The 12753-nt window shown below is 34.0% G+C and overlaps 1 protein-coding gene across 1 annotated transcript; it reads left to right on the top strand.

Annotated features, from left to right (window-relative positions):
- Window positions 1-98: 98 nt before the first annotated feature.
- Window positions 99-1388, top strand: LOC122588287. Its single transcript, XM_043760401.1, has 2 exons — window positions 99-782; window positions 891-1388. Exons 1-2 carry the CDS (start codon window positions 99-101, stop codon window positions 1386-1388), a joined length of 1182 nt encoding a protein of 393 aa, XP_043616336.1.
- The last annotated feature ends 11365 nt before the right edge of the window (window positions 1389-12753 follow it).

Genomic DNA, 12753 nt, shown 5'->3' on the forward strand with positions numbered 1-12753 from the left:
TCATTCACACAAAAATGTCTGATTCATCAGCTTCCTCCTCTTCTAGCTCTGATTAAGAAGCAACCGAATACAAATCAATCAATCGAGCTGTTTCACAGATGAATGCAGTTTTCAATCCTGAGGCAATAACCGCTTGTCTTAACGTTATCTTTGACGAAGAAGAAAACGAGGGCCAAGCAGCTTCAAGTTCTTCAGCACCCAAGTTGACTAGAAGGGTGATCAATCGAGATCACCTTGATGCTGCAAAACTTTTATACAATCATTACTTTGCGCCTAACTGCACCTACCCACCCGACATGTTCCGTAGAAGGTTTAGAATGCGAAAGGAAATGTTTCTCCGCATAGCGCGAGATATACACTCCTTTAACAGCGTTCAACCGCTACCGAAACATTTTCAGTTTTTCCACAAAGCACCGACAGATGCTTCTGGTCGTCCTGGTTTTAACATTTTCCAGAAATGTACCTCTGCAATACGCCAGTTTGCGTATAGCTATAAGGCTGATGCTTTGGACGAGTACTTGCAAATGGCGCAAGATACTGCGTACCCGTGTTTAGATGCTTTTTGCAAGTGTGTCATACACTTGTATCAAGAAGAGTACTTGAGAAGGCCAACAGAAGTAGATATCCAACGGATAACTGCTAAACATGAGCAGGTTCATGGTTTTCTGGGTATGCTTGGTAGCATAGATTGTATGCATTGGGGGTGGAGGAACTGTCCGGTGGCATGGCAAGGGCAGTACACTCGAGGCGACAAGGGTCATCTCACAATCATGCTTGAAGCGGTTGCTTCATATGATTTGTGGATCTGGCATGCTTACTTTGGCCCTGCTGGTTCGAACAACGACATCAACGTCCTCAACGAGTCAGATTTGTTCGACGATTTACTTCAGGACAGGGCTCCTAAAGTAGAATTTACGGTGAATGGCCGCCACTTTGGAAAGGGATATTACCTAGCTGATGGTATATATCCTGAATGGGTCACCCTTGTCAAGTCTTTCAAGTTCCCGATGGAGCCGAAAACCACCAAGTTCAAGAGATACCAAGAAGCTGCAAGGAAGGATGTCGAGCGAGCATTCGGGGTTCTTCAAGGTCGTTTCCAAATTGTTGGGCAACAAGCCTGGGCCTACAGTGTAAACAAGATAAAATGTATCATGTTATGTTGTGTGATTCTACACAACATGATCATTGAAGATAACGGGGGCGCAATCACAGCGTTTGAAGAAGAGTTTATAGCTAATATTGTCCTCCCAACTCGCACATGGAATGAAAGGTGTTCAACACAGCTTCGTATGTACGGGGAGTTACACGGTAGACAGACTCATCATGAACTCCGCAATGCTCTGATTGAACATGTTTGGAACCTCCCGGAACGCGGCCGTCAACGTTAATTCGTAGTACTTTATTTTACGCAATTTATGTTTTTTAGTTTAATTTTTAAGTTTTAAAATAAATGTAATCTGTTTTATGTTTTTTTTTTAATTATTGTAATGTGCTTTTTAATAATAAAATGTGTTTTAATTTTAATAAAATGGATTTGTTTAGTTTTGTGAAAAATGAAAATGAAATAATATAATAATGGATGAATAGTGTTAGAAGTGGGTTAGAAGTGGGGGTTATAAGTAGGGGTGTGTCTTGGTGTGTCTAGAGGAGAGAGAAACTGATGAATAATGTTAGACATGGGTTAGACGCCGTTCCTTATAAGGACGGGCCTTAGTTAGTAACCTAACCATCTTTTCCATTTACCAACTTTATAGATTAAAAGCCATCCCAAAAAACCTTGGAACTATATCACCATTAATTGTACGGTTCTCAACACAAAATGAAAAGAAAATAAAGACCAAAGGTTATGTAAGAAACAGATGATGGAGGAAGCTACGTAAAACTTCCATTAATGGTCGGATATGTTGAAATTATGAGAATATTCCAATACGGGTCTCATATTTATGAACCTTTAGGGTCGCACGCAAAGAATGAGGATGGCTTAGTTGAACTTTATATTTATAACAAATAATCATTGTAAAGGATAATAACTAAAAGTTTCTAAAAGTAATTTTTGGAAAGTTTTCAAAAATAGATTTAGAAATGACGAGCGGGTCGGAAACACGAGTCAGGTCGAAAACGGGATCGGACATCAAGCATCATGAGTCGACCCATGGGTCGGGGTCCCACACTAGGTCGGCCACGAGAAAAGGAAAAAGGGAAAAAAGGATGTTTCCTTGTCCCACATTGATTGGGAGAAGGAAACCTAAGGGTTTTCTATTTTTATAAATAGAGACCTAAAACTCTTTTTCAAATAAATTCTCTCTTCTCTCTTGTAAAGCATGGGTCAAAAATCACCACCCTTTTTCAAATAAATTCTCTCTTGGAGATTTTTGAGCTAGCTTTTCTAGTTATTTTTAAATACGGTGGGTATTTAGTTATAACGAAAGTTATAGCTAGCACTTAGCTAAGTGTTGTAGATCCGTTCGTGTGTACGAGTCTTTAGAGGAGTTCCTACTTTGGGCTCTAGTACGTGACGGAGTTCTCGTCTCCGGGTTTCTACAAAGAGGTTAGTCTTCTTTCATTATTTATATATTTATTTATTAGTTGGTTATATTGCATGCATGATAGATCGCTTTAGGGAATTAATTAGTTAATTGTTTTATTAACTTGTTCTGCATATATAATTAGTTAGGTTAATTAATTATTGCATAAGTAAATTAAACTAGATTAATTTAATTGCTTAACTAATCGTAACTAATTAGGATGTTCATGTTTTATTAAAAGTTTTTTTTTAATTAAATTTTTTCGAGTCAAATTAGGTTACGAAATTCGACCTCCCCTTCACAAGGGAAGTCGAATTCGACCTTCATATATATTTAGGGTTTTGAATTCTACATCTCTTTTAAGGGAAGTTGAGTTCGACTATGATTAATTAAATTGATTTTTAATTATTTATACTTTAAACCTTAAGTTTTGAATAAACTAAGTTGAAGTCCTTTCAAATTGTGAACATCCATAATCGATACAAAGAGTTGTATAGTTAACTAGGTTTTTGGCCCGTGCGTTGCACGAGTTAACCGAAATTTCTAATGAATAACTTAACAAAAACTCGATATATGAGAACAAATTTCATAGAAAAGCGAACATTATTTTTTGAGAAATTTAAATAATATGTCAACAAATCACAAAATAATAAAACAACATTATAAGAAAAAAAATTGTAAATATCATGGTGGACAGCCTGTTTTCCACTCCTCATTTTTTTCATCCCTCTTCATCTTCTCCTCATTTAAAAGAAGACCAAAAAAGCAAAAATAAAATAAAACGAATAAGGTGGAGTGTGGGGAAAAAACTGGACACCACCATCATACCACTTTGCTCCTCGCTCTATAGGTACCTATAGGGTGGGGCGGTGTTCTACTCGGTTATCTGTCAGTTTCCACTTTGTTACCTTATGTACTCTTGTCTCTCTAAAAAAACTAAACATAAAGTATATAGAGACATAAGTTCAACTTAAGTGAAGACAATATTTTTCGTGATAACCCGTAATATGAATAACAAATAAAAGGGAATACATTATGTATTAAATGCTTTGTATACACTTATAAACAACTTTAACCATCTCACTCTCTTATATAGTAAAGCTGTTTGGGAGATTACACATTCCTATGTGCTCACATACACTCTAATATCTTTTTTTAGATAACCAATCTTATTTTATATAACATGTAATAACTTTAATGAGACGGTAACATAGACTACAACTATGAAAAGAATAATAAAAAGACCACCAACAACTATCCTTTTGATTATTTACACATAATAACATGTTTTGATAAAAAAAAAAAAGTTGGAATCCTAGTGGCGGGATCTAATTGGGGATTGCGAGTGTGCTCTTTAGGCGGACTCAGTCAAAACAACGTCATCAAATTTGTTCACTCATTATTAAAAGTTTGATGATAGTTATAATAATAACGAATTTTTTTAGACAATCCATATTGATAAATTATTCACACTTTTAATTATTTTGAATAAATTATAGAAGTTCATCAAGTGGCCGGCCCTCTATGTGCCCCTCTATGTTGGCTTGGTGACCAGGTATAGAATCTCAATTCCTCATGAATCATGATTTCGGGCATTACCTCTTCAGATGCGTGCAGGGCGTGTTATCGCACCCTTGGTCTCCAAGGATGCATTCGGGTTCCAAACGCTAGCAAACTGTTCGCTTGGATGTCACTGTTAGGGTTCAAACCACTAACCAACTATCACGCCGTTTTAAAAAAAAGAAAGAAAAATGTTTGTCATGCTTTTATGTGTGTAAAACTATATTGAACTAAAAATGTCTATTGTGGACAAAAGTGATGTGACAAATTAGATATGAAAGTCTACACTTAAAATTGTTTGATTTTTAAAACTTCACATTTTTTTAGTTTGAATATAATGTGACACACTTTTATAAATTTGCTTAAAAAAAGAGAGTATTTGATCAAGAGGTTAAGTTGTATGTTACGACTTACGTAAAGCAATTAAGGGATGGAGGAATACTTTATTAGTTTTGGGACATGTATAAATTAACAAACATTAAATTAGATGAATTGGTTAATACAATTTTTATAAGAAGTCGAGCGCACGGGTTCGAGTCCCATTATGGCTTTTTATATATTTTTAATAATAGAGATGTTATAATAAATAAATAAATACAATATGTGTAGGTGGTTGCTTACGTATCAATCTCTGAGATACCAACAACGTAGGAACGCTACGTAGGAAAAAGATGATGTGGTGATACCGGAGATATGCCACATCATCACTTTGAGATAAAGAATTATATATATATATATATATAGAGAGAGAGAGAGATAAAATCCCAACAAGATAAGCATATACCACTTCAATTCGTTCTTGGGCTAGACCTTTGGTTATTGTACCCTAATTTGTATGACATGAAAAAAGGAGTGAACCTGCGAAGTATATTTACCAAGTGTCAAAAACAAAAATTTTAATAGATGTTTCCGGTAAGAGACGAGTTTCAAATATTAAAGCTCGTCAAAATGAGAAGCTAGCGAAATAACAAAACACGGTGGTCCTAGGTAGTCAAATCGGGTTGTGTGTCTATTGTCTAAGGGCTAGTAGTTTTTTGGTATTTTGTGTATATTGATGTTATATTTACTGTATTTATCCTAACTCGGAACTGAAGGGAAAGAATGTCGGAGATTCAAAAATATGTCTATTAAGCTAAAACCATCTTCTTCAACTTGATTTTTTATTTTATTAAAAGTTTTTTTCATATGTCTATTAGCTTTGTTGATGAATCAGCTCGATAATATTAAGCTAAAACCATCTTCTTCAGCAATCTATTATGGAGTCGATGATGGCTTTGTCGCCTTGATGGGTTACTAACTATAAGTCTATAATAATCTCTAATTTGAATAACACTCTCAGCTATGATGCTATCAAGTTTTCTCTTATCTCAAACTCACACAATCATCTTATTCTATATTGAATCCTGTGAATTGAATATGTGATACACGAACCCACAAGCATTTGACATTTGTTTGGGAGCAACTTAAAAATACATGTTATCGTTAAGGTAAATGTCAAAGTGAAAAAAGGTAAACTTTTATAGTTTTATTGTTTATTTATTTATGTTTCAAGCTGTATAACTTGAAATTATGATGCATATTTATTTTTATTGTGTAGAGCTTACCAAAAAAAATATTTGGCATCATTTGATTGGATATTAATATTTCTTACTAATATGGTTAGTTAGTAAGAAAATTAATCCATCATAGTTATTTTTTATGTAGGTATCCATGTTTGGACATACACTCTAAAATTTGACCATTATAATAATTTTCCCAAATAAAATTGCAAATACATATATATATCTAACCTATATAGCACATGTATATAACATTTTCTTCTTTACAAACAAACATAGCTCTAACCTGCATATCCACCAGTCTTGTAACATATGACAAACACAACAACAATTAGAATATTGTCATGTAACATATAACCTCTTTGCTAATTAGTACGAGTGTTTATATTTGCATGTAAATTTGTAAATGCGAGTATTATGACGAATTCATCAAACTTTAGCGATTTATTTCATCAAGCTTTGATTTGGGTTTTGACCCTATCTTTGTAATATTTAAATCTGATGTTGATGCACATTCCACAGTTGTTTCTGTTATTTTGATTGGTCTATATTGTTTATAGGTTTTCAATCTATAAATATTCTTATTCGCTTGAAATTAAAAGGAATACTAAATTTGTTAGGTATGAGTTCATACATATTGGACTCTTAATTATATGAGTTCTTTCTATATTGACATCCTTCCCCTTGTTATTAATTTAACTTACAATCCAAACGATAAGTGTAAAGTTTTAAAACTAATAAAATAATTAAGTTGGTAATGATGCACATGTGCTATGAGATCTTAATGATTTTAAAATATGTAATCCGAATAATAGCACCTCTAAGTGATAACTTATAATAATCATTTTAGATTAGACCGTAGCTTGTTATATGAGAATTGGACAAAATAATGAACACAATTTTTTTTCTACAAAATAATGAACACAATTAGCTTTAAAAAAGATGTAGCATTATCCTTATATTTTAACTATGAGTAATATGCTCGCACAATGTGACAACGATAATGATAGCGACGCGAGGTAGTGGTGGCGGTGACGGGTGATGGAGGAGACAATGATGGTGAATGTAAAAGTAATTGTTGTTAGAACCTTAGAGGAGGTAGCGTAGTTATGTTAAGTATTGAAGAATTTATGTTGTAAATCATTTCATTAAGGATATTATTAATTATGGGAAAATTGTACACAGTTATAAATCTACCCGAACATAGAAAAACTATTTCGAGAAACACCTATAACAAGTATGTGGCAGAAATATTAGTGGGTTTGCCAAGCAAGTACATATTTGTCAATAGAAGTTACATAATTGCGTAAAATTTTAGAATGGCCTGCATCTCGAGATCTAATGTTTTATGTTGCTCTCGTTTTGAGATGGAAAATAAAATCAATATCGACTGTAATTAAAAAGTCAACTCTATTCTTCATCTTACAAGTCATAACATCCACTACATGATCTTTCAGGTTATTTGATCATAAAATGATTATAAATCCAAAAAGCAGGTTGTAGTTAAGGCAAACAGGTAAGCACCACGTAGAACACTCGTATAAAACATTAAAACATGCCTCTTGTCAATTGACAAATGCAAAGGATAACATCCTTTGCATCACACCAAAGGAGCATATTGGTTTAGTGACAATCAAATCAATCATATTAAGTGGATACTAAGGGTCACGACTTCATATGTTCACAACTTCACATCAATTCGATCAACGTTTCCTATAATTAGAGAGACAATTACAAATGTGAAAAGAACAACATAATCGTTACCTTGTTCAACCCAATTATCAAAACAATTCCTATCTTTCAAGAAAAGAAAAAAAAATACTTACTAATTAACACATAATTCCTATCTTTTATCTCAATTGGCTATTTTATATTATTCATCTGATTAAACTTTAACAAAATTTATATACGCAATTTATAATTAGTTTTTTCTCTCTAGCGATCCCGTCTTCTACTCCAAGACCAAAACAAGAAGAAACTATATATGGATATACCCACTGACCCAAGAATGTACAAAAATAAGTTTAGATATGTAACCCACAAAACTTATATAAAACTTTGATAACATCGTTGACCACTTCCAAAGAGGTCTAAGTGCTTATATCATCAGGGACCTCTTTACAAGATTTAAAAAACGGTCAGATGGCATACGTTTGAGTTCAAGTAACTAGTAACTAAAAAAAAAAAAGGTAATTGGATGGAAACTTCTTGATCTCATATACCATCTGGTACCAATTAATCCTCTAGCCAGACTAGTGTCCGGATGATTCAACTACTTAATAATCCTCTGATTATCTCAAATTTGCATTTGGGAAGACTCAAACTCAAGATCCCCTGAAAAGTGGCAGTTGGTGGCTATTGGGCAAGTAACTAGAACAAGAGAAAAGCTCATTAGTTTACCGTTTTACTAACTGTGACTCTTTTATCTACAAAGTTACTAAGTATTAACTATTCTATATTTATTTATTGATAACTATAGTAAACGTTTAAGTAGTACATTAGTTATTTAGTTTAAATCTAATTATATTATAAAATTGAAAGGTGAAGAAATAATGGATGGTATATTATATACTAATGGATGGAGGTAATTGCATTCCTTGCCTAAAAAACAAAAAAAATGCGTTTGGACCGTCCGTTTAACATTTAATTTAATAATGCATAGTTGGTTCATCATCTTGATAGATTTTGATACATAGGTGGTTCATCATCTAGATAGATTTAGATAGATTTTGATGAGCTCGGATATTTTTAACCCGTTAACCAGAACCCTATCCAATTGACACCTCTAATACCAAGGGATGATTAATCTATATTAAATTATTATAAAAATAAAATTAAAATATCTTAATCCATCGAAATCTAAAAATACTCATCATTTATCTATATTATATTATAAAGCAAATTTATTTTTGATTTTCTACATTGAACTTAAAATTTCAATATTGATTTTCAGTTTTAACACTGTATGCATTCTATTGCATGATGTACTATACATCATAGCCACATTACATCAATAGCTTTCAATACTCACCGGCGCCACCAGCGCCACCACCACCAATCTCCGCCACCACCACCGTTGTTCTCGCCGCTCGCCGCCACCACCACCCGTCACCACCGCCGCCGCCGCCATTACATCACTGCCACCGTCGTCACCTCCATCACCGCCGCAATGCGCACCGTTCTCGTTCCATTAATTCTTTAATCCTAACATACTAAACACTAAACAATAAAAGCTATTGCGGAGTAGAGCCAACCCAACACATCAATATACCAAGTATACCAAATCCTGCCACAGAGCCACGCCAACGCAACAAGCCAACAATACACCACACACATGCTTCAAAAAATACACCACACACATAGTACATACATGATATATAGACATATAGAGCATCCCCTTTGCCACATTGATGCATCATTCATGTATTCATGGTTTCCTACCAACAGGTCAGAGACCTTTTATACACTAGACCGTTACATCCAAGCAACGAACACATTTAAGGATTCAAAATAATGTCTTGAAGTTATGTACACATGACACGTATCTATATCTCTTATAAAGTATAAGTAACCATGTTTTCTCCACCCTCTTTTCACTTTTATTTTTGGAGAAACAAATCATCCCAATAGTTTTCAAAATCTGTATTTCCATTACAAGAAGTTGATCACATTTCTATCAAGCAACCCTGAAAAGTATCTAAACACGTTCAAAAATCTTATCCCCGTCAGGTACCTAACATAATGCAAGTCACTAAACCAACATAGGTGAATGTAAATGAAAATGAGAAAGGTACATAAAGACTGGCCTATGAGCCATGGGTAATGAGAGTTAGCAAGTCGATAGAGCAAAATTGGGTTCAAATTCTACCTTAAACGATGATCACAACATCAGTTTCACTACTACTATTCCCCATATGCATATATGTTTCTAATCACTTGTTCCTGAGGCAAATTGAAACCTTCGAAGGATGCATACCTATAGGGATTTTCTACTCATTTTAGACTGCGATTTACCAGTTGTATCTAGTTCTCTAAATGGGGGCCGTGAATAGCTCTGTTCTTGTATCGGTCTTGGTCCCTCCATGTATATCTATCATTACTTCACCATTATTCATACCACCTTTTCTGACCCAAGCCTTGTAGGTTCTTGAATCCGGAACAGGAATTGGGACATTATTCAAATTGATGATCCCGTCCTCTTCAGATTGTGTTTCCATGTCGCTTAGAATCTTCTTGAGTTGTGCTCGTTGACACACAATTCTACCCTTGTTCCATCCAGGTAAACAGAAAGAAGATGAAACACTATCCTTTAAAAGCGAATGAGCCATCTTTACAACAGGAAAATCTCGTGTTATGGAGCTCTTCTCAGTTTAGCCTCTTCTGCTTGAGAAAAATATATGCAAGTGAACAATGTTAGGTTCAAGTAATTGATTGTCAAGCAAAACTCATATCTTGAAACAAACTAAATGCTATTTACGTTAGTCAAAACTAACAATCTGAAGGTACATATTTAAAAGAAAATATAAGTGAAAGGAATTTACACGACAACCACCGAAGCTAGATGAGGAAGGTCCTCCCCATCCACTAACATCTGATACATATTTGCAAGCTAAAGTGATATAGCTGTACATGCACCACCGTGCCATAACCTACACACAATCATATATCAAATACATAGATTAGAGATACTGCAAAGTGATGGGTTCAGGCAAATTGGGGAATCGGTCAAGACATGCATTTTCTGTACAAGCCGGAAACCCAAAACACTAGTCCAACTTTTTTCCATTTTCCTAGGAATAACTGATGTGGGAGATTATAACAAGAACGATAACGTTTCAAGAGTAACCTAACTTTCTGAATAAAATTTTTTTTAGGAGGCTTATGCATTAGAGACACACTTCTGGCAACTTTCAACCCGCTTAACCCGTTTAGTTCTTCTGATATCTTTCAAAATCTACCTGTAGGACTTGTTAGATATATGAATGAGTTGAATTTTCCACGCCTAGCAAAGATGTGTATACATCTTTTTGATACACGTGTATTTTCTCTTATTTTTTGAAAGGATGATAAAAGAGCTGTATTATACCTGTGTAGATCAACAAACCAAACACGTTTACTGTTACAAAATATTTCTGGAAAAGGTCCTTTCTTTGTTGCTTCTTGAAGCACTCGTGTAGCTTGTTCCTTCTGGCCTAACCACCAAAGAGCTTCCGGAAGTGTGTTGTAGAATCTTAATCTTAAACCTCGGCCTTCAGTGTTAAGTTTATCAAAAACATGCTCCACCATTTGCCAGTTGGATGCATCATCATAATCTCCCCTAATCATCTGCCCAATCACCTGATGAATATTTGATGAATCACATGTTATCATCTCATCCAGCAATTTATGAGCATCGTCCCACCTGAAATTTAGAAAATACAAAAGCTGTAGAAGAAACTGGTAGAGAGAAGCATTGATCATTTTGACTGGCTAATTGCATAATATTGTAACCAAATTTTATTATTTCCAATTCGGTGTTGATTGTTTTCTAATTTCACGCAACCTACTTTCGAATAATTTCTATTTTAGGTAGGCGGCCATTATTGTAACCAAAAGTTTCAGGGAAATGTTACAAAAGTTTAATAATAAATGAAAAATGCTACTTCAAAAACCTCATGCTCATCTCTAACCACTACTACTAGACAATACCTTATGTATGTTACATTGGTACAAACAAATGCAAGCTATACTTGTCTGTTACAGCCACATCCAAGGTGTTCCCAGAGTGTTCCAAAAGATCAGTAGAGAGTAGAGACCTTGCTTCTTCAATTTTATAAACTGTGGCAGCCATCTTCATAAGCAGAGACACTTATTACTCAATCAAGCAAGGATTTTTGAGCCATTCATCCAGTTTCTTGTTTTATTTACTTGTACTGCTGTACACATATATGCTTCTATCTAACCATTAAAACACATTAATATATGAAACAATGATAATATTCTACTAAATGCCGTTAAATGTCATATATATTGGATTTGAGACTTGTTTTGGACATCAAAAAGTTTTAAGTTATCTTTATTGTCAAATTTTAATTTTACCTTACCGTAAATTTTTATAAATTAAGAAATCTTTACTCATACATTTATAGAGAAATAAAGTTGTTAGACTCAATATCGAATTATCAATCATGAAGATTAGATGAAATCATACACATAAACAAGTCAATAATACGAGGCATACCCATGATTTACCTAGTAAAAATTTAAGTTTCTTATTTAACTAGAAAGTTTTTCTTTAAAAATAGATTTCAATGCTACATTGTTATTTATTCACATTTTTTATAGCCATACAAGTATAAAAATTTAGGGAAAAGTAAAGGTGATGTTGTCACATAGCTAAGTTGGGTGAAATCCCCCTCACATACTAATTTTTTAACCCCCCATGTTTTTTATAAATAAAGAAACTAGCATGTGAGAGGGATTTCACCCAACTTAGATGCCTACCAACACCACCTTCACTTCCCCTAAAATTTAAGTATTAGAGTCTCAAGTCTCAATAACTAATCTTTCATTTGAATTTTCATTTCGATCCTATGTATCCATGTACTCCAACCTCATCCTGTTAGAGGTTAGACTTGTTACCCGAAAACAAAATTTACTAATAAGATTAATAAAAAAAAAATAATTTTTTTTCCATGTGTAACCTCCGGTTAGACCATTCGTAACCGTTCATCCTTTTACCTACACTTTTTTCTGCCAAATCAGCATCACCTTCTCATTTCATTCACCTTATACTTTTTCCTTTAACCATTCACCTATCATTTAGTCTCACTTTTATTTAATTAAAAACACAATACATTTAATCAATATGTAAAAATGGACCACACATTTTGTCTTTTTAGATAGGTGATCATAATCACCTTTCTCTCTTCACCTTCACTCATCACCTACACCTCTTAACCATTCATCCTTTTTACCTTTACCTTTCACCTACCTTTTTTACTTACCTTTACAAATGGTAACGCCACACCCATAGAAACCACTCCACTACAAAACTTCCATTCGAAAAACATGAAAAAAAAAACGGTCCAACAACATCTGGGTTCGCGAGTTTAACCAAATAATGGCAT

The sequence above is a fragment of the Erigeron canadensis genome, chromosome 2, assembly GCF_010389155.1.
Source record: "Erigeron canadensis isolate Cc75 chromosome 2, C_canadensis_v1, whole genome shotgun sequence".
NCBI classification, from domain to species: domain Eukaryota; kingdom Viridiplantae; phylum Streptophyta; class Magnoliopsida; order Asterales; family Asteraceae; genus Erigeron; species Erigeron canadensis.